This window comes from Diadema antillarum, unplaced genomic scaffold, assembly GCF_040938485.1.
Source record: "Diadema antillarum isolate AM-2024a unplaced genomic scaffold, OU_Dant_1.0 seq00000675_RagTag, whole genome shotgun sequence".
Taxonomy (NCBI): Eukaryota; Metazoa; Echinodermata; class Echinoidea; order Diadematoida; family Diadematidae; genus Diadema; species Diadema antillarum.
In genome coordinates, this window is record NW_027271581.1 from 1,731,714 (window position 1) to 1,755,502 (window position 23,789).

General features: G+C 37.6%; 1 protein-coding gene across 1 annotated transcript; it reads left to right on the forward strand.

Moving 5' to 3' along the window:
- Window positions 1-276: 276 nt before the first annotated feature.
- On the forward strand, window positions 277-19,991 carry LOC139737006 (uncharacterized). Its single transcript, XM_071647678.1, has 7 exons — window positions 277-1,001; window positions 1,855-2,163; window positions 4,152-4,493; window positions 5,146-5,244; window positions 7,493-7,669; window positions 8,412-8,564; window positions 19,765-19,991. Exons 1-7 carry the CDS (start codon window positions 824-826, stop codon window positions 19,989-19,991), a joined length of 1,485 nt encoding a protein of 494 aa, XP_071503779.1. The 5' UTR covers window positions 277-823.
- The last annotated feature ends 3,798 nt before the right edge of the window (window positions 19,992-23,789 follow it).

The following is a 23,789-nucleotide window of genomic DNA, read 5'->3' on the forward strand; positions in this document are numbered from 1 at the left end:
ACTAAACTTATGAATTCAGAAAAATAACTTTTTTTCTGTCTACGTCCGAACACACGCTATTTTGTTATGATTCCAAGGTCATTAAGGTGATGATACTATTGTTTCCACAGCTATTGTTTTCTATTAAACACTTTTCATATCATAATCAAATAAAAGTTTCATATTCTCAACCTTTGTGTCTATGGCATCTTATCAATGTGTCAAAAATTTACTCCCAAATTTATGGAACTGCCCAGTAGCATTATACAGTGTTGTATACTTATGGATTGTACCATGGGTTGTAAGGCCGTTTGGTAAGTTTCATGTGTAGACGAGACTATCATGAGTGTTATGCATTTCATTTAGGACTTGGTATCTTTGACATTTTAAAATAATGTTTAAACCTTATGATGTGTATTAGCTTACCTCAACCCAACCATAGGCATGATATTGTGTAGAATTCATGACTCCTCCTCCAACTGACAACATCCGAAATAAGCGGATTAAAAGAACTAAGGTGATATTGTCGACTTAGTGATCATGGTGATAGGAATCGAACAGACAAAGGAAAAAAAACACAATTTAAACAAAAGCACATACATTGCCGACTCTGTCGCCTACGGCAGGTTCATAAACCAATGGCGCTACAGACGCCAAGCATCAGTAACCTGAATTAAAAGAACGAACTCTTATTTTCACATTGCCTATAGCCTCAGTTGTAGAGACTGTCCCCATCTTTAGGGGGTGGACATGGGAAGACATCCGACTGCCATGTCACTCAGAGGAGGAGCCGCTTGCCGTATTTTGGACGAAGGAGAGCATTTCAAATCAGACAGTGGAGTCGATGAAGGCTTCATTCTTCGATGGGTACTTTTCCAGCGAAGAGGACCGGTTTAACATCGATGTGAACTACAGTCTTGTCATCACTGACTTGCAAACAGCAGATGAGGGTATCTACTATTGCCAAGTGATGTTGGAAAATGTCGAAATCCTCTTCAATTCCACTAATCTGACGGTTAACGGTAAGTAATTATTGTTGTTGTCAGGACACATTGGGAATGACCTACAGGGGAACGACATTAACTTTGTGAATAGAAATTGCGAAACAATATAATCTAATAACCCTTCCAGGGAAAGTTGCGAATGGAGCCTAATGTTGATCCTCATTGGCCAACCATGAAATAGCTCTCTCTTATTAGACATAAAATTGACGATATGTTATTTTGATAACTATGATGGATAATAGGATACTTCATGGAAAGCAAGGATTATGAACTCACTCTAAACGGTACCATCTAAACCGTTCTCCTATTGTGACATCACAGATCATCTGCCAGTTCTCATTCAGCGACAACCGTACGGAATATGTTAGCGCAAACTTTGAACATAACCCACTTCACTGATGTCTCCCACAAGTATTTTGACTTTAAATAATCCCACTTACATACTTGTGGTTAAAACAGAACCAGGGATTCACTTTTTTTTGTAGCAAGTATTTCCTTACATTCATATCTTGTGTATACCACTTTGTCCAGACTAAAAACTTTAAATAGCATTGTACTCATCACCCCTGTTCCTCAATTAAGTCGTACGAGATTACTGAAAAGTAGCTGAATTAGATATTTCAACAGTCTCCATGAGAGCAAACATCGAAAGAATATTAGAAATATCAAAATTATATGAAAGCAAAAGGAATGCAGTGGATAATCATTTATGCACAATGAACACATGGACATTATCCCAGTCACATAAGTATGCGCGTAATGCATTATCTAACTTACCTGTTACTCACAGAATCTTCTTTGTACCATGAATCATTCCGGTAACAGACACAAATGACACGGATCCATATTATACACATTTCCTGTTGTTTAGTCCCAGTCATAGAAACAGACCCTACAATCCATGGATGGACAGGAGAAGACATCCAACTACCATGTGACTTCAAGGAGGAGCCTCTCGCTGTGTACTGGGTGAAGGAGAGTATGTCAAATCCCGAGCTGTCGACGAGTAAGGCATTCTACGACGGGGATTTCGTGAGCATGGAGCAACGGTTCGACATCGACGAGAACTTCAACCTTTTCATAACAGACCTGGCAGTATCAGATGAGGGTCTTTATATTTGCCAAGTGGTGCTTCACACCTTCGATAATTTCGCTAATTCCTCCCGCGTGTTTGTAAGCTGTGAGTTATTGCTTTATACATTGCCGCACGTCTCACAGTCGTTCCAAATGCAAAATTACCGGAATTCAGTGGCGTGATCATTTAACTAAACCTCCTTGATTATAATTGGCTTCTTCAATCAAAGACTGCGGACCTGGCAGTCTATTTCTTACGAGCTAAATGTCACGAGCAAAACATGAAATTGTTTTCTTTTTTTGTACAAATTTGTCTTGTGAGGCAAAAATTACAAGCATGCTTTTTTCGGTTTATCTCTGTTATCACTTTGCATTTAAATTCTAGAACTTAATGATGCAAACGTTAAGATAAAACAGAAAATGATGTAAATACTTGTGCAATACGAGTATACTAGAGCACTGCCATACTTAGAAATTGTATTTTCACAGATTCCTTAATTTTGGCACTGTATACACTCGAGATGTTTTGTTTTTGTCTTCTATTCTTTTCTCTTTTTTACCCATGCTTTAGATATTGGACAACACATGCAAAATAAAAATAGCTGCAGCCAAAGAGAGAGAAAGAGGCATTAACAAAAAGTGTAAATAAATTAGATCTTGTTTGGATATCAAGAACTCAACAGTCAAGGTCTGCAAAGTAGTATGATTTTCATTACATTGATTCCGACAATGAGGAAAATCACAAACCACCTATCAAAATGACAATCGTGAAGAGAGTTGGAAAAGCCATTTCAAAAGGGATCAATGCTGCTACTTTGTAATCGCTAGTGGTGTTACGCCGTTACGATGAGTGCATGTAGGAATAAAAAAAAAATGAAATGAAAACCCCAAAAGTAGCAGGTTGACAAGTGGAACTATATGTTACTAAGTAGTCCCTGTAGGTCAGCCGCTTCCTATGCCATTAGGACAACTTTGCGCTGAAAAAATCACCAAGTCGTGCCAGTGCAATTTGAGTATCATCAATTTTGTGTGCCTATAACAAATAAACGAAAAAAAATAAAGTATATCCAAAGATTTGTCTCATAAGAACCCATCCTTGCTTTACTAGTATTACATTGCCAAAAAAAAAAATGTATATATATATATATATGTATATATATTTTTATTAACCGGGGACTTGGGGGGGGAGGGGCGAGGGGAAAAATGCGTGTATACTGTATGCATGTACATGAAGCGGGTCTCCCTTCAACCTTTCATCAAGTAAGATCATAAGTTTTCAATATTTCACTAAAAGTGTGCACCAGATCGTTGAATTTTCAATTAAAAAAATGAAAAATCTCTCGTGCTTGGGAGTGGGTATCCCCCTCCCAACCCCTAACCCACCTGTGCCCCTTTCCCTACATATCATAGCCTAAGTACACGTTTTTGATTTACAAAAAATTCTGAATAATTCTGAGTGCACAAGACATATCACTTATATTGTGAGAGGGGGGACACCCCCTCCCACAACCCCGCCCCCTCCGCTAACTCCGTTGGCTCGGGCACCGTCGCTTCGCTCCCTCGCAGAGAATTAATCCAAGAAGTTTATCCGAATGATATCATTTTATAGTAATATTGTTCAATGATTATCTACATCAAAATATAATTATTGCTACCTTAAACAGGTGGGACTGTTTTAAGGCGATAAAACACGCAAAAACATGCATTAAATTGCACCATTTACAACATCAAAATGCAAAAAAAAAAAGTTCTTACCGTGGGAGGGGGACACCCCCTCCCACCCCCTCCCTCCCCTCCCCCCCCCCCCCCTACTAAGATCAAACCCTGGCTACGCCGTAGGTGCTGATATACATACATTTAATCGAGGGCGTCGCGATCTCGTTCAGGATTTTTTTTTCTTTCTTTTTTCATGCTTTAGTCATAATTGAATTGTCACAAATATGCATCTATCAATACAGTGAAAGAGGTGTTTGTTTGTTTGTGTGTGTGTGTGTGTGTGTGTGTGTGTGTGTGTGTGTGTGTATGTGTGTGTGTGTTTCGTAAAAAAAGTTTGGAATTGAATGCATTTCAAAAAACATTTTCTCGTTACCATAGCAATGGCATCAACACATGCAATCGAGGAATGCGTGGGTGAAAGCCAACCGAATCCAAGAAGTTGTACATACCAAACTCCTTCCAACATACCTTCCGTTTACATTACGTGTGTCGTGAGTGGATTCAAGCCTAACGTTACTATGCTCTGGACGGAGGAGACGGGAAAGAGACTGTCTTCTGTGGTTTCGCAACAGACAACATTGTCTGACGACACATACGAAAGATTCGAGACAATCACTGTTACAGCCAAACACGGGACTGAACAAACGTTCATATGCACGGCTACTGGAGACTCAGTGAATGGAGCGTCAACCGCGGAAATCACTGTTCTACCTATACCAGGTTTCGTGAAACGTTGATTAATTTGTGTTTCCGTATGATATCAGTGTATGGTAATATTACCAAATTGCCCTTCATCGACGCAACTAAACAGAGTCAATATTACGTTTTGGAGAGGATAGTCATCATGACTATGATAAAAGTCAAGGGTATGCATACTGGGATGTCCGTGATTTGTTTTTGTTTTCTTATCATGGCAATACTAAAAAAAAAAAAAAATCTGAATAATCCGTAATTCTTTAAATCCCAGTCATTCCTTGTCCGTGGCAACAAAAACAAATCTATGCATAGGAAATCATTAATTTGAATATGATACCAGTGTAATAGCAGGCAGCAATTTTGATTGTTTGTATTTTTTTTTTTACTGTCAAAGATAACTTTGTGGCAATCTGTCATATCTATATATAAACTAGGTTAGTGCAATAAAACGCTTGATACACCGACACAAAAATCACGAATGTAATCAAGCAAATACTGTACACTGACATAGTGTTTCGACTTTTTATGACACATACCGAATCAATATTTCAATCTCGATTTGCTTGTTGCTCATTACACAGAATCCATAGTGAGTTTGTGCATATACTCAATGATCTATGGATAAAGTAATGGAGTAATCATGCGTTCCGATATTGTATCTGTATCAAAATTCCAGGAAAACGCCGTAACTTGGGTCTCATCATCGGACTGGCCATCGGTGTACTGTGTGCTCTTGTCATCCTAATGTTGCTTGCTCGACGATTTCTGTGGAAAGGTGTGAAGATTCGTTGACTTTAGTAATCAGAGCTACGCGATCTTTGATCTTGATTTAATGAGTAGCAGTCGACCAGTCAACACACATGGGACTTGAAAAATGTAAAGTTGCTGATGCCGCTCAATGGATAACCACTGACTCTCAATCTTGAAGTATAATCAAGTATACTTCTGACACATAAATATTCATACCACCTGGTCAACAAACACCCTAAACAATGAGTTCACGGCCATAACTGAAGTAACATTCACCTCATCACACTGATACACAAAATAACACTCAACGTACAAACCAAGATTCATCCCAACACAATGCACACCGCACTGCACCGCACGTCCTTCGCACAATTACTTCCCACTCAGTGAGTGGCAAGATTTTCTTTATGTATCTCTTTATTGTGCACTTCGCACAATTACCCCCCACTCAGTGAGTGGCAAGATTTTCTTTATGTATCTCTTTACCTGGGGCCATCTTCCTCGTCAAGCTTAGCTTATGATGATGGTCCCCTGCATTTCATTTTTATTAATTCCTATTGCTTCCTTTCATAAATGATATTCGTTCTTGAAAAAAGAAAATGTATGTATGAGCCAAACATTACGAATATTAGCTCTGTAAATGACTCTGTAAGTATTTTGTTGATTTGTTGATTTGTATTGATTTTGAAATGCAGAAATAAAAACTGAACTGAACTGAACTGAACTGAACTTCATTCTCGTTGTCCTGGGGGTGTTTCAAAAAGCTGTTCGTAAAGTCTTTCGTAACTTTACGAACAGCTTTATGAAACAGGGCCCTGTTCTTCGGGTTGGACTTACAGCCGTTGGTCGCGAGCCAGTTTATCGTTTACAGCATTCATCATTTTACAGCGCAGATTTAAAAAAAAATGAAATAACAAAGACAAAGAAGGGGTAGGCGCTGCAGCCTCGTCACCCCTTCCACCACCATATTCCGAAGCCTGCAGTCGACGTATACCTGAGTCCGATGGATATTCCCAAAAGAAATTTACTCTTTGTTTTTCTATGATACCAGTAACAGCAAAAAAAAAGCAATTAAAAAGATGGTTGTAAACGAGTAATTGCATTGTTGATCAAAAACGTGATGTCAGAGTTGTGGTGATTTGATTTCTATAAAGTACTGGACAAAACGCACAGTATTAGACCAGTGCAGAGGCCTTATTACATGTCTAATCCAATTTAGTAGGGCTCACTGTGGAACTTGCCTTTCATTTCATGCCACAGGTTTTCGTCAATGAGTGAAGGGTGAGAAGGTGAAGAATTATTAATTTTTAAGGTCTTCTTTAACAGCAGCAGTCACTGCCAGATCATCCCAACCGTATAGGGCTATTATTATACCAACTCGACACTGCTAATTCCGCGTGAACATGGTGAACGAGTGTGAAGTCCACATGCATTCAAGCTGACAGCTTCTCCGGTCCCATGTTGATCTCCTGACAAGAGGTTTATTCGCGGAGAAATAGAAAACCACAAAACCACAAACCACAAAGCCACTTTTGAGTGTGTATAAAATATATTTCATTTCATGAGATTACATAAAACTGAAAGACATGACCTATACAATCCTCAGTATGATCATGATATAAATCAATTTCGTCCATTTTTTTTTCTCGGTTCCTTTTAGTATCCATAATTATATGGACATGCAATTATAGAATTGATATTCACCAACAAAAACATATTGTTTCAATAACAGGGCATACACGTAGGCATGTTTAATTGTGCTTTGTATTCAAACGCCATTTTAATTGCTATCGACATTTGGTTTTTTATATCTGTCGATTTTCAAAAAGTACAATGTGACTCAGTAATACTGTTAAAGAATCCTATTTACTTTTGATATCAGCAGAGCACACTATTGTCTTTCATAACGCATTCGTGTTCGCATGGTCAATATTGCCACTGCGATTGCATTCGAGCATTTGAAAGAGAAAGGATACTCCATTCCCCAGTTGCTTTTAGAAAGGGGAAAATATTGACGGAAAATGAGCAGAAATAAGAAAAAAGACTTTAACGTCTTTGTTTGTTTGTCTTTGCTTTTGTATTGTCATTCGTAATCAAAGAAATAATTGCGATTTTTCAACGATTCATGGATTGCTAAATATGTTCAAATCCATTCATAACTGTACAAGTGCTATCAAAGTATGCGAACAATATTTTGCCATATATGACTCTGTCTACGCATGTTTGACATCATTTGCATTATTATCGATCTAAAACTTTGTCTTGTATCTTAGTTCCAGATAATCAACGAGACAAACTTCGACGAAAAATAAGGAGTTACGTTCCTGGAATGGCGTATTTCAACGAACCTTTTCGAGGTAAAGTGCCATCAAAGGTGAACATCGTCTTCTTCGGTGAAATTGCTGCTGGCAAATCTTCCCTCATCAACTCGCTCAACTATGCTCTAACCGGTATGGGGAGTTCATGTGTTAATCGCCAGTTTTGTTTGTTTCTTTATTCTTAACATCACAAACCGTACCTTCCTTTCATGGATTATGAGACACATTTAAAAGTTCGATGGAGCGCATTCTCAAACTTGCTTCATTAACCCCGCGCATTTCGCTTAATGAAGGGTTGAGTGTTATATCATCATCCTCGTAATTCATTTGCTAATGCGTGGGATATAGAAAGTGCACTTCGTTCAAAAATATTTCTCGAGAACACAGAGATTCTGATGATGTTAAAAAAAGTAAGTAAATTCACATATGATACTCAATAAACCCTCACAAGTGTGCGCCGAAAGATGAAGAGAAATGTGGAATGGTAAGAGACCATAGAATTAAAAAGAAACCGTATGATGATAAGATTCAGATTTTAGTGGATAGATATGTGTATAATGTGTCTGCCTGTGACAGTGTGTATTGTGTGTATGTGTGTGTGTGTGTGTGTGTGTGTGTGTGTGTGTGTGTGTGTGTGTGTGTGTGTTGGGAAGGGGATGAAGAAGAGGTGGAGGGGGATGTGTGTGCATAGTCTTGCCGCTAGCCGTACAGTTCATAACATGACCATATATTCTATTGTAGGAAGTAGATCGAGAAACACGACGACAAGGAAGAATAAAGGGAGAGAGAGAGAGAGAAAGCAAGAAAGAACTTTATTCCAGACATCGAACTTAACTACAATGTATGTATGTGATTTTCTTTATTCAACGGACAGGAAAATACTCCACGGTAACAGACGAAGGGTATACAGAACACTCAGGAGGAAAAACCCACCACATATTGACAGACAGAATCGACTTGATCGACACTCGTGGAACGGACTTCACATTCTCTTTCAACACTTTACAACGCCTTAAGGACGAAATTAGTAAGTACAATTATGTTACAAGAAAATTAATTATCGATCTTGTAATCACTCACTTGTAGCATACTAAAATATACGGCTGTGTACTTCGTTATCATCACTATCATCATGACCATATCTTCCATGCAATCACCGTCGCTATTGTCAGTGATTGTGGTTGCTCTCAAGCAATCACAGCCTATCAACAATGTAAATCATTTGCCACTCAATTTCCAACTTGTTCCTGCTCCCTTACCATTCCCATCTTGTACGTGTACCTGCTGCTTCATTGTATTTACAGTGATGTTTTATTATGTATATTTTATCTCTTTTAAGGTGCTGTTGTGTTCGGTCTTTGTCGTTGTGACTTAAAAGACTATCTGAAAACACTCTATTTCTATTTCCGTCACAGTCAGACGAATTTGCTTGAGACTCTACTCTTCTTTTTTTTCATCGACGGTACAAAGGCGTTGTTTTGGAAGAAAATGTACTATTTCACAAGTTATATTTTACATCGAATTGTCGTCAAGTACGTCGGAACATTGGCATTAGTATTTATATACTTGTATTTGTGACCTTGCACCTCAAAACAAACAAAAAGTCGCCAGACATGAAATTTTAGTTAAGACCATATTCTGAAAGAGCAGACGTTAAGCTTTAAAATGATGTATAACTCAAATCAAATGGACTCTCCTAACCTATCTAAATATTGGAAAGAAAGCACAAACTCAGGAAAAGTGTGAACTGAGAAAAGAGCCTCTGAAGTACAGTGTCTATTCAAGCGCTTAATCTTTACCAAACCGTGCTGGCTGTGCCATGAAAGGGATAAAAAACAGGAAGTAAACCACCAGAGTAACATCAATGAAGGAATTATCAAATTAAATTGAAATTAAGCATGCCTCATTAACACATTCTGTCCATAATTAGTGCCAGTTTTCAAAACAGTAGCACTTTCCTTTCAAAAGTTATTAGAGTTGAAAGTGAAGAGTGTGGACAAAGTTTTTCAGAAATGAAACAGGGATTTTAAATATACACCTAATCACACTATTCTACCAAAAATGTTCTAGATAAACTGCTAAAAAAACACACTTTCCTGCCCGTTTTATGATACCAAATTTTAGCATAATGTAAAAGAAGACCCGCTCTTTTAGAAAATATGAAAAAGTCAAGTTCGGCTAGGTTGACCCGTTTCACTTATTTTCAGTCCTCACGCAAAATCAGTGTGTGCGACTTTATGTTCGTTTTGAGGTGCACGGTCACATTTGGTAAGTTATTTAGGAGTCATTTGCAACATAAGTGTATTCGTACATTTTTATGTTCAGTTGAAAAAAAAGGGAGAAATTATCGTGAACTTGTATAGCGATGGAATCAGACCTTACGTGGTATATGTGGCTTAATGATAGGACCTTGTCCGTCTTGAATAATACGGTATCCTAATTGCATTACATGACCAAACGTCGAGGTTGGCCACATTAATTGCATGAACCTTTGATTCTGATATTAGTTTTTAGGTGGGTTTTTTTTATATGTTTGTTGTTGTTGTTGTTTTTTTCTGTGTTGTTTTCGTAGTAAAGAAAAAAATCGACGGCCCTTTGGTAAAACGACAATGCAAATTATAGCAACAAAAAAAAAACACCCCCCCCCCCCAAATAAAAAGAGCCAATATGTTTTACCATGTACTTACTACGACGACATTAATGCATGTTTTGTATTAATACTGCATTGGAACAACCGTATTGCTGTGAACATGTTGAAGACGGTCATTTCTTTTTAGTCATAATCATATCAAATGTCGTAATGAGAAGCGCGAACCTTTCCAAAGAGGCTGGACAATGTGTTCAAACAGGCGTTAATCATGTGTTTAATATTCGTGGCACAATCATTTCAGTTCCATGAATGTAGTTTTCATATTAGATGTTCATGTTTCAAGCAAACCGCGGACAAACTGTCAGTTCGAAAACAATTCTTGCTATTAATATAAAAAAGAGAACAATAAGAAGCAAACATGAGAATGCGAAAGACTTCAATATGTTAGCACTCGGTTCCAGCTCCACAAACTTCTCTAAAATTGACATGGTGTATCAAAGTTACAGCCAGCTCTAAACTCTGAAGCACTGCACTAGATCGTTTCATCGTTATGATAATAAAACCACATACCAACAGTGAAGTCTATTAAACTGTTTTTATTATGCATCACAATCATTTCATGTATTCTTTGCCTTTTTTTTTCTCCAGATGGTATATTCACAGTTAATGGTAGGACAAGTGTCAAGAGAAAGGATGAGGAATGTCATTGCGCTGTGTTTGTCTATCATCACAGGTGAGAGATTCATTACACATGCCCCAGTGTAAATAGTGCAGTAAATGATCGGCATTATATAGTGAAATGCCACTGCATGTTTAAGCTGAATGTAGTTGAGTGTTAGCATCAATTAAACAGAATCTGAGAATGTAGCACAGGTGGATGTTTATCCTGAACGGTATGGGATTTCATTTATTCCGGCATGTTTTTTACACCGCACTTGATATGTTAACACGTAAGATGAGATAATGATGTCATATCCCGCTATTCGTCTTCAGTCTACCTAATGCAAGAAAAGAAAATAAAGAAATATATGAATTATTAGGACGACACCTTTTTAACAATCATTCAAAAGACAAGTGATTTCAAATGTTGTAATATTAATGTCTGTGCAATGAAAGCTAATTAGACTTTTAAAGTAATTACATCATTGCCTCAACTTGCACCTTTTATGACATACGAACAAGATGAAGTAGTCAAATGTTATGTGATAACAACCGGTGATGCAGCTGTTCCTGAAACGTATAAAACTCAAACAAAAATAAAGAGAAAAAAATAGTGTGTTTGTGTGTGTGTGTGTGTGTGTGTGTGTGTGTGTGGTGTATGTGTGTACAGTTGCTCATTTTCTATCATGCATATTTTCATTAACATTTTCACAAAACATATCAAATCGTTCCATGTCTTGATTTAGATCTATTAATTCATCATCCTTCAAATGCGGTGAAATTTCACTATAACTGCCATGTTTAATACCTTATAAACATCTCCTCGCACCAAACAAGGTAACGGGAACAGTCCGGTTTTTTGCTATGGCGCACCAAAAAGAACCATGTCGGGGTACAAAATCACTAAAAAAATTGTATTCTCATCTCAAAATCAAGAGCAACAAAATTACCAGTTGAAGATTTATTTTGTAGCAAAATTATTGATGGAGAAGTGCTATTGTAACAGAACAAGACATGGTGTCTCTTGGCGCACCAATTCAAAAACCGGACCGTTGCCGTAACCGTACTCGGTGTGCGGAGGCCTTGCCACCTATGTGCAATTTCAATTGTTCCATTTATTACCAGGAAGATGTCAAAAACAGCCATTTTCGATTTCTAACGAGAAACACAGTTCTAGTTGACACCACGGAAGTGGAAAAGAGACTCATATCCCTGATCATTCACCCGGACCAACGTATCCGGGAGACGAAATGTACACATTTTTACAACCCTGATAATTCAAGAAAAATGTGAAAATAAAGAAATTTGAGCAGACTTCCCTAACTGTTTGAAATCACAAGACACCTCTACAACAAGAATTTCAATCAAATTTAGTGTGTCCTTTACACATTACATGTTACACATTGTAACTCATTCTGAGAATGTTTCTTTACTGTATTGGTTTGGAAGTAACTCATTTTTAATTCTTCTTCTACTTCTTTTACTTTTATGTAATAAAAATAAGTGGGCTGCAAGACACTGAGCCAGATTTGCGGGGAAGCTGAAACCCACTGATTGGGAAGTATAATGGACCCGTGAAGTTGAAAAGTATAGGTACCCTTCCCTCATGGAGCAAACACACGGTCAATTAGTGTGGTTTATGTCAAAATGCCCCAATTGCAGATAGTACGTGAAACTGGGGCATTTTCACATGAACCATATTGTGTCACCGTCACGTGTGTATAGAACGATTAAATCAAGTTGGAGAAATGCATTTGTATCGCATTGATAGATTAAGATATTTTGATATTTTTACTACCTTGTGATATGATGAGGACAGTAAAATACACTACATTGAAGAAGTTGCTGTTTTTATTCTGTATTTGTTGATTATTGTTTTATATACATGTAGTATGTTTTCCTTTTTCGAACAGTTGCATTTATACTACCGCATGTGCATGTCTTTGGGTGTGAGGGGGCTGTCAATAGGAAGTTGTGTTCTTAATCCACTCATATGAGTTGGTAACTCGAAGACCTCAGTATCGAAACAAAATTAACTAAGTAAAGATGCACTTTGATACTTTTAGACCAAGAAAGAGAACAGACGCGATGTGGTCCATCTACAATTTCTGCAACATGGTGTATAGCCGGACCGGTAAGTACGCAGTCTCCTATATCTCATCAGCCATAAATCTTAGAATTCATGACTAAGGTTTTTTTTTTTTCCTCTCTCTCTTTATTGCCTTAAATATGTATTGTCAAACTCTTTGTAATCGAAACATTCACAAAATGTTAGGCATCAAAATTGAGATAAACAGTTTAATCATCTAATGGATGTCCATGAAAACATTAGACAAATCAAGCGTATAATACAGCATACCAACCCGAGCAAATCGGTCACCTCCTACAGTACTGACAGTCAGTGATAGATGTTTAAAATCTGTTTTGATATTCTTTCTATAAGCATGGTGCAAGACGAGCAAAAGCTCTACCATCACATTTGTTTTTACCCTATGTTGTTATTTCGTTTGGTACAGCTAGGAGCATTTTTAGCGTCAAAATAAAGACCCTAAATATTATTGCGTACCTTCTTCAATGTTGAACACACCTAAACAGACACCGGTGATTTAAGTTGTCATTTGTAGACTGTAAACTTGGTAGATATTTCTAGTTCTATTAGACTTGACCGCCATACGGTATCTTTATGTTGATTAAACAAAAGTCGAAATGATCTATACAAAAAAAAAAAAAATATCCGCAAATGAGAGAGTTACACCAGTCAGTCCGAGACATTACAAATGAACGAACGGGTTGTAAATAGTCGCATTGCAACTCAGATACTTCTTTTTCTCCTACACTGCGAAAATAGAGATTATTCCCTGCAGAAGAAAAAAAGACCCACAAAAGTGAGCACGAGTTCCATGCATTTTGCAGTGTTAATAATCTCTCTCTCTCTGTAACTACATAATAATAGTCAAAGATTTCATATTCTACTAAGATTGTTGCTATCACTCACTGTTTTTATATCATCTGTTATCTTTAGCTTCCATCCTAAAGTCGGCTATACTTCCCAATGAATGAAATTAATCCTTCCGCACATACTAAGCAGAACTTATTTTTTACTGCCGATTATATTCGACGTGCTGCAGAAGAACGTTTTATTTTTCTGTTGTTGTTTGGGGGGGGGGTTACAGCGTCTGTAGAATGAACAGAAGTCCAATTCAACGTGATAATTACGCGGGGCTTGACAGAACATTATTATATCATGTCAAGGGCACTTTCGATTTCTTCGCATGTCTGCATAAGGCCGCACGTTTGGTATTTAAATGGATGAAGTAGAAATCAGGTAGGGTTGAGGACAGTGGGCTAGGACGAGGCCAAGGTTTCCTGCAGGGCAAAAACATTATGACGAATATAGTCCATACCAAATCTCTCCATGAAGTGGGTTGTAAATGTCATTGTTTCGAACGTGATATTTTACACGTGTTTATGACTCACGTGTTAAAACGGCCTTTTTTGTTTAGATGCGTAAATATCTTTGAGAGGTAAGGGACAATAAGCGTCAAAGATACTCTTGGCATTTACAGTGTATAACCATATCAATTTGTTCAAATTCAGTTGGAACTAAATTACTGTATGTTGGATTGGGGAACCTGGAAACGTGAGTGGAAAAATGAAATGCGCTCTCTTTGTTTGTGTTTTTTTTTTTTTTTTCATTTATCCGGGCAGAATATTAAGACCGATAAGATCGTAGTACTGACAGAACCCCCGACTATGTAAATTTTAATTCCCAGCCCAGTTAAACTAACTGTTAAATTTAACAGCCCAGTCTATTTATGTCTTACGCTAATATCAGAACTGATTGTCAAATTTTACTACTTATCATGTCAGAGCTAAATCTGAGCTCCGTCATTACATCTCAGTGGGGAGGTGCGTGACTCCTCGAAAAATAAACGTTGGCCCGTACAGGGCGTTATCTATTACGTACTGCTAGAAGGTCTCAACGTAGTGCCGATATTGACATGCTGTGGACACATTATTGTCCCCTGTGTGGCGTCAGTTTGCGTAACGAAGGAAATGAATTAACGAAGTCATTGTATTACGCCCTACATATCCGTACGCGTGAATAGATGATGTGCGTTCCGAGTGCGTCATGATTTTTAGTTTTCATCGATGATAGTCAGAGTCTAGTAATTGACGCCATTTATAGGTTATTCACTATGTGGAAGGCGATACAGTTTCAGTTTTAGTTTGAATTTCAGTGGGTTTATTTTTCTCCACTTTTACAAAATCATTATGACAACATCAGCAATGTTAACATTAACATACAGACAAGAGTACTCAAAAGAAATGTATAGGATTACGTATGTAATACGTACATGTCGGGGTCCTATACCTTGTCTTTAGGTATTTACAGGTGGAGACCATTATCGATAAGCGGCCACTGTGCGATATTGTTTCTCACAATGTTTCTTTATTTTCAACTGAATAAACAAAACACATACACACAGTTTAAAAGAAAAATAAAACTTGATCATGCAAATATTTGCAGTTTCACTTAGCCGACGAAGACAACACAAGAGGAACATAACAAGACAGACACTATCTAAGGAACCAAGAAGGAGATACCGAAATGGGGACGAGTTGATAGAAGAGAAGAGATTCATAAGTATACAGAGTAAAGGAGTTCGGTGATTTAACTACACATTTGGTATTTACGATTTTTTTTTTAAATCACAGTAAAGCCAAAATTATCAAATGTCACCCGAACTAGCTGAACAGCAACAACAACGAAAATGGCTGTTTTTGCTTGGAGTAAGCAGTTTGCAGGGAAGCAATTTGGCATATTTTTTTCCTGAGATTTGGAGCCACCACCCCTCACCACTCACATGACAGCAATTAGGGAAACAAAAGTCTTGTATCATTTGCATCGTTTCTGGTCACTATAATCTTTCTAGGATTTGTTGTCGAAGCATATGAGCAGGACAATGCTCATTTTGTTCATTTTGTTTTTGTAAATAGACATTGTAAGGTTATAATGGTTTGTAATATGGATGTATCGTTAAAATTATAATATCACTCGAGTTTTGTGCGTATTTTATGTAAGGGGCCTGTGTTCAATTCATGTTGTCCTGAACTTCATGTCATGAATAAATAACAGTTAAATGAATCTACAGTGTATTATCAAATACCACTCAGTACCAAACAGTTCCTTGTTTACCACGTTAAACACAGTTGTTTCCCTCTGACTATATAGTTCTCCATTTCCAGCAAGAACTATCCCTAACAAAAAAGTCCTGTGGTACTCCCTTTGGTACTTGTCGGTACCACACAATGTACCACACACTTGTAATGTTACCACAGGAACTGTGTGGTACTGTACCACAGGCTTGTAGGGTACTCCCTGTAGTACTTGTCAGTACCACACAATGTACCACACATGAATAAATGTTACCACAGGAACTGTGTGGTACTGTTTTACAGGCTCATGTGGTACTCCCTGTGGTATTGGTCGGTACCACACAATGTACCACACAACACAGGAACTGTGTGGTACTCTGGGATGTACCACAGGGCAGTACCACAGGAAAGTACCACAGGACAGTACCACAAGACAGTACCACACGACTTGTCCTGTGGTATTTTGGGACGTACCACAGGGCAGTACCACAGGACAGTACCACAGGAAAGTACCACAGGATAGTACCACAGGACAGTACCACACGACTTGTCCTGTGGTATTTTGGGACGTACCACAGGGCAGTACCGCAGGACAGTACCACAGGACAGTACCACAGGATAGTACCACAGAACAGTACCACACGACTTGTCCTGTGGTATTTTGGGACATACCACAGGACAGTACCACAGGAATTGTCCTGTGGTATTTTGGGACGTACCACAGGACAGTACCACACCACTTGTTCTGTGGTATTTTGGGACGTACCACAGGACAGTACCACAGGGCAGTACCACAGGAAAGTACCACAGGATAGTACCACAGGACAGTACCACACAACTTGTCCTGTGGTATTTTGGGACGTACCACAGGACAGTACCACAGGATAGTACCACAGAACAGTACCACACGACTTGTCCTGTGGTATTTTGGGACATACCACAGGAAAGTACCACAGGATAGTACCACAGGACAGTACCACACGACTTGTCCTGTGGTATTTTGGGACGTACCACAGGGCAGTACCACAGGACAGTACCACAGGAAAGTACCACAGGATAGTACCACAGGACAGTACCACACGACTTTTCCTGTGGTATTTTGGGACGTACCACAGGACAGTACCACACGAATTGTCTTGTGGAATTTTGGGACGTACCACAGGACAGTACGACAGGAATTCCTGTGGTAATTTTCGACGTATACCACTGAAGAGTACCACAGGAACTGTCCTGTTGTACTTTGGGACGTACCACAGGACAGTATCACAGCACATTACCACAGGAACTGTCCTGTGGTATTTTGGGACATTAACACAAGACAGTACCACAGGAACTACATGTAATCCTGTGATATTCCTGTGGTATGTGTCCCAAAATCCCACAGGAAGATCATATGGTACTGTTCCACACAGAAGTACCACACAGCAAATTAAATGCGTAATATCACACAGTCGTGCCCCATAGCAATACCACACATATACAATAGGAAGTACCACAGAAAAATACCGAAGGATATTCTTTTTTTCTTAACATTTTATGCTAGAGGACTGTCACATCAGGAGAATATCAAACAGGAGTACCACACAGGAAAATTGTAAGGCAGAACCAACTGAAATAACAAAAATATAAACAAAAAGCACATATTAATATTCCTCAATTAATTGATAGATGAGTTATGCTGTGAATTATAGCAATTGATTTGTCATTACTTAACCTGTCCTATACTCCTACAGTATTACCTATTTAGTGAAAGTGCTGATGTAAAGCATGAGAAATTTCATAAGGATTTCTGTGGTACTCCTGTGGTACTCCTGTGGTACTCCTGTGGTACAAATTTTTACATAGCTCATGAATATTCAGAAAAAGCATTCTAGATTTCAGAAAATACATAAATGACTTAAAAAGTCAAAGTATTAATGATGGGACTTACTTTGAACTTATGAAAGATTGTCTAATTATGTGATGTTATTCCCAATATCATAGATATTGTTATGAAAGTGTAATTTCATATCTTGATGATAAAGTATAATCTAGTTTGTAACTATGCCTTAATGCTTTACGGATAGACGGCCATATGTACTGATACAGTCGATGGCTACCTAGGAATAGGATATGACTATATAAATCTATTATACGACTAGAATGGCACTTGGCCATTAGACTCTCGTTTGAGGTTTAGGAGTAGGACAGGTTATTAAGTAGGGCCATGTTTGTCCTGAAATCCATCACTCACCTATCAGGAATATGCCTTGATATGTGGCTAAAACTCTCCCAGATTTTTTTTTTCGATCTATCCTGTGTGGTACTCTCCTGTGGTACCATGGTAATGCTGTGTGGTAATGATCGATCTGTGGTACTGTCCTGTGGTACTGTCCCAAAATACCACAGGACAGTTCCCGTGGTACTGTTCTGTGGTACTAGTCCTGTGGTACTGCCTTGTGGTACTGCCCTGTGGTACGTCCCAAAATACCACAGGAATTCCTGTGGTACTGTCCTGTGGTACTGTTCTGTGGTACTTTCCTGTGGTATTGCCCTGTGGTACGTCCCAAAATACCACATGAATTCCTGTGGTACTGTCCTGTGGTACGTCCCAAAATACCACAGGACAATTCCTGTGGTACTGTCCTGTGGTACTTTCCTGTGGTACTGTCCTGTGGTACCGTCCTGTGGTAATTACCACAGGAGTACCACGGGACTTTTTCGTAAAGGATATTTTGCTTCATATGATTCCAGTTATTGTGTGCATGTTTCTTCAAGGTATCAAGCCCTTCTTGGGGCATATGTGAACAGTGTCTCATAGGCCTCCATGTCTGTGTCGATTGCATCTTCGTTACATGCATGCCCGTCGAGAGACACAACATAAGGAAATATATCATGCTAATTAATCATGGAGTCGCAGTGGTGAAAAGAAAACAATCTCGAGATGATATCGAGCATATGTGACCGTGCACCTCAAAACGAACATAAAGTCGCACACACTGATATTGCGTGAGGACTGAAAATAAGTGAAATGGGTCAACCTAGCCAAACTTGACTTTTTCATATTTTCTTGAAGAGCGGGACGTCTTTTACACTATGCTAAAATTTGGTATCACAAAACGGGCAGGAAAGTGTGTTTTTTAGCAGTTTATCTCGAACTTTTTTGGTAGAATAGTGTGATTAGGTGTGTCTTTAGAATCCCTTTTTCATTTCTGAAAAACCTTGTCCACACTCTTCACTTTCAACTCTAATAACTATTGAAAAGATAGTGCTACTGCTTTGAAAGTTTGCATTAATTATAGACAGAATGTGTTAATGAGGCATGTTTAATTTCACTTTAATTTTATAATCCCTTCATTGCTGTTACTCTGGTGGTTTACTTCCTGTTTTTTGTCCAATTCATCGCACAGCCAGCACGGTTTGGTAAAGATTAAGCGCTTGAATAGACACTGTACTTCAGAGCCTCTTTTCTCAGTTCACACTTTTCCTGAGTTTGTGCTTTCTTTCCAATATTTAGATAGGTTAGGAAAGTCCATTTGATTTGAGTTATACATCATTTTAAAGCTTAAAGTCTGCTCTTTAAGAATATGGTCTTAACTAAAAATTCATGTCTGGCAATTTTTTGTTTGTTTTGAGGTGCAGGGTCACATATATATATATATATATATATATATATATATATATATTGTTTTTGTTTTTGTTGTTTTGTGCTGGACATGTTAAACACCTAGTCAAGTTTCAGTTATCAACTACACATATATGTGATTTAAACTATCAAGACTTACCATGGCAACGTTGGTTGTTGTTTTTTTCTTTTTCTTTTTCCATTTTCATGTAGATATATGTTATCCGATCATCGTTGTAACCCACGAGAACGAATATGCCGATAAGGAGGCCGTTCGCCAGGATATCTACAGGTACATGCCGTATAGGCCCGCAATCCTCATGTTTGAGAATTATATCCAAGCAAGTAATGAGGAAGACGTTGAGAAAGACATTGAGTATCTAGAATTCCTCTGGTCGGCACTAGAAAGGTTCGATTGGACGCTCCATCGGTATCGGTGACTGGCCTTTAAATATATACGGACGTCATATCACACTATTAAAGAAATATACTATCTTCCTTAGATGACCCTATGGCGAGGGGGTTTGTTTCGCATGTCTCTGTTTAGGTGAATAAGCTTGTAAATAGCGTGATGATTTTTCACCAAAAGCAATGATAATTATTTCAAATACTGATGTTGATTAACAGCCTCTTTTCTTAAATCCGTTGTGGATTAAAAGATTTGTGGCAGTGTGGGGCAAGTATTGAAATAAGGAACATGCAATACGTTGCACATGGGACACTTTTGCGGGATATTAAGCACCAGAGTCTAATACATTAGTTTTGAATTGTTTGCCTTTTCTTGTTTTTCTCCTTTTCTTTCTCTCGTATGATATGTATGCCTTTTTTTTTTCCTTCTTGTTTTAAGCCAAGGCCAAGACACGTAGGTCGGGTTAAATTCACCCAGAGTTGCATAGGCAAAACGGACCACTGTGATCTATCAATCCCCAGTTTTCTTTGACTGTTTTTTTTTTCTGTTAATATAATATTCCAAGCAAATACCACAAGTTTGGAATGAAACAACTCGGACCTTAGTTAGGATGATTGAATATTGTAGTTTCGTAAAGAAAAAAATAGTAAAAGCAGATACTGATTTTCATTACATACGGAGGGAATGAGTATTTGCATAAAAAGGGGGATGCGAATATATCGCTTGGATTATTAATGTAACGAGGACATCAGTACCATTCTAATTAATAGCTATTATACAACACAACACAATTTCATCTATCTTCATAATCAACAATGACATGTCTATGCATGTAATATTATTATGTGCATGACAGTCAATACACTGTAAGGGTTCGCACAATTCATGCTGAGAGATGCACACCGAGTGAGTCCTTGCCCTACGCGTTGCTCCTTACACTGGGGTAAAAAACAAAACAAAACAAAACATGAAAAATCTTAGCGCAAAACGACCTTAGGGAGAGTGAAATGCAAGAAGTCAGGAGGAACAAAATTTAAGATCATCCTTGCACTGTATAAGGTATACAATTGCAGAGTCTTATTCACAACATTGCTTTCTCTCTCTCACTCTCTCTCTCTCCCTCTCTCTCTCTGTCTTTCCTCTCTCTCTCTCCCTTTTAATTGATACGAGCCTCCCAGAATTGGCGCCTAGTAATATTGATTGTTGTGTAACTGATTTCTGAAGCATTATCAATGCAAACAGAGCCAAAGAAATTTGATATGCTGTTTCATAACATTGCCCTAAATATCTTGAAATGAACACCACTGGCTATAATTGTTTTCTTGTAGCAAATGCAATTAACAGGATAATGTGTTTGTATTGTCTCTCTTTTTCTTTCTTTCAAGACAGTTTTTTTTTTATTGTAAAACAAGTGCGATTTATGGACTGTCACCTCTCTGTTCTGTATTCAGCACCTTAAAAAGAGTAGGAAGCAGGCAATTTTGCACCTAAAGAAAATCCAAGACAGACAAGACCTGCAGACCTAAAAACACACTGACTTTAAATTACTAAATCTGTGGTGCTTGTTTAATAGCATTATAACGTATGCAATAAATGTATCATAGCTCTCGTCCATCGGCCCCCACGAGGAGCACATGACTGAAGCTATGGACAATTAAGAAAGTAATTTAAATATTCTGTGATCAATTACAACGCGGCGGAAATATGGAAGTAACAAAATGATGGAGATTGTCTGTGCTCCCAATATTAAAACAAAAATCTCTACTTCTGAACAAGTTCGATTGTGATGAAATCAACCTTGTGCAAGTTCTCCTGAAATGTATAGATTAAAGATGTTTGCAAAGGTGTACATTAGTTAGAAACGTATATTTCATTTTTACCTTTTTTCTATGCATATGTGTACTCGTTATATATCGCCACTGTCTGCCGCTTTTGTGACAAATTTTCTTCTAACAATAAATATTTGCTGTTTGCATCCAAACTATGTCTGTATAATTTCAGTATTGTTTTAAAGCAATTAAACATTCACAACAGATACATGCAACACGTACCAATGAATTGCCTTCCAAAGAAAGGTGAACAATACCATTGATTGATCGAACGTTGTTCTCAAAACAAATACAATGGCATATGTCTGTGTTATCAAAGCGAAACAAAACAAAGACTATAAATGAGAGCGTTATGGGTTAGACGTAATGCCGAAGATCCATTTACATTTAAATAAAAAAAAGATCACCGCACTGTATCATCACACCAACACTTTTCAAACTCTATATATATTTCAATATTATTGAAATAAAATTACGATAAAATTAATATGTGTCAACACCCAATCAATCGACACACCCTTTGAAGACATTGTAGTCTGTTTTGTTCTAAACTCACATGAAATGCCAAATGTATATGTAGGTGTGAATGTGTGTGTGTGTGTACTTACTGTGTAGATGATTACTAGAATCCCGATATCCTCCTGTCTATTCTTTGTACGTCTGCGTTGCAATGAGGAAAAGCAATGGCAAGTATTCTTCGCGTCTGTTATACATACATGTATCTCTATATCCACCGTCAAAACAACTGGTTTCATTATTTAACTGCAATTGCATTCATTCACACTTAAATCCGAGGTATTTTGCACGATAAGGTCACTGTTTCATTTCATTTCATTTCATTTCATTTCATTTCATTTATTTCATTCCTTCTTTCTTTTTCGTCAAACATAACACGAAATGAATCAGAAGATATAACATAGGCATGTATTCGACTTTACATGGTAGATAATGTTTAACAAATACGAAATTATACATGCATATCGGCAAAATACAAAGTTATGTTTGGAGGGAAAAAAAGAAAGAAAGAACTGAGAGGTTCACTGAAAAGCATGCTTGTAAATTGTGAACCACTCAAAGGATTCTTGTGAATACATTGAACTTTTTTTTTACAAAGACAGGAGAGAACAAGACAGGAGAGGACAAGACAGTAGAAACACAACGACTTTACATGACTTTACAGTAGGGTATGTCATGACAGTAATAAAACACAAAAGAACAGTGGAAAGAAAGGAGAGAAAGAAAAAGGAAGTGAAAGGAAAAGCCAACACGCTGAACATCGGGATCAGAAGATGGAATTGAGGTGCTGTACATCTGGATCAGAAGAGGGAATTGAGGTGTTTCAGCTCGATCAGCCGAACAAAGTTTATACAAATAAGATAATGTAAAAAATACACAATGATGAAATCAATGATTGACGATGAACCCTTAGGCTGTAAAAACCAGCTAGGTAATGAATCATAATATATAGCTTAATATGAGTTCAAAAAAAAAATTAACTTACGCTTAAACGAATTCAAAGATAAAGAATTTTTTATATCACAACTTACAGAATTCCAAAATCTAGGGCCACTGTATATAAATGTATTTTGAGCCAATAACGTTCTCAGAAGGGGTAAATGAAACTCATTTGATCGCCTGGTGGGATAATTATGAAAAGATTGATTTCGTGGAAACATTGAATCAAAAATGCTAGGAAGTGCATTTGTGTTATAATTAAACATAAACTGACCCAGCTGAAAGAAAAACAAATCTTTGATTTTTAAAATCTTATATCTAACAAATAATGGATCTGCATGGGAACATGGAGAAACGCCACAAATGATACGAAGTGCCTTTTTTTGTAATAACAATAATCTATCTAATAAAGTTTGATGGGCACTGCCCCATGCTAAAATTCCATAATTTAAATAAGGTAATATCAATGAAAAATACAACGTCAGCAAAGAAGACAACGGGATATGAGATTTAAGTCTATTAATAATACCAATATTACGCGAAAT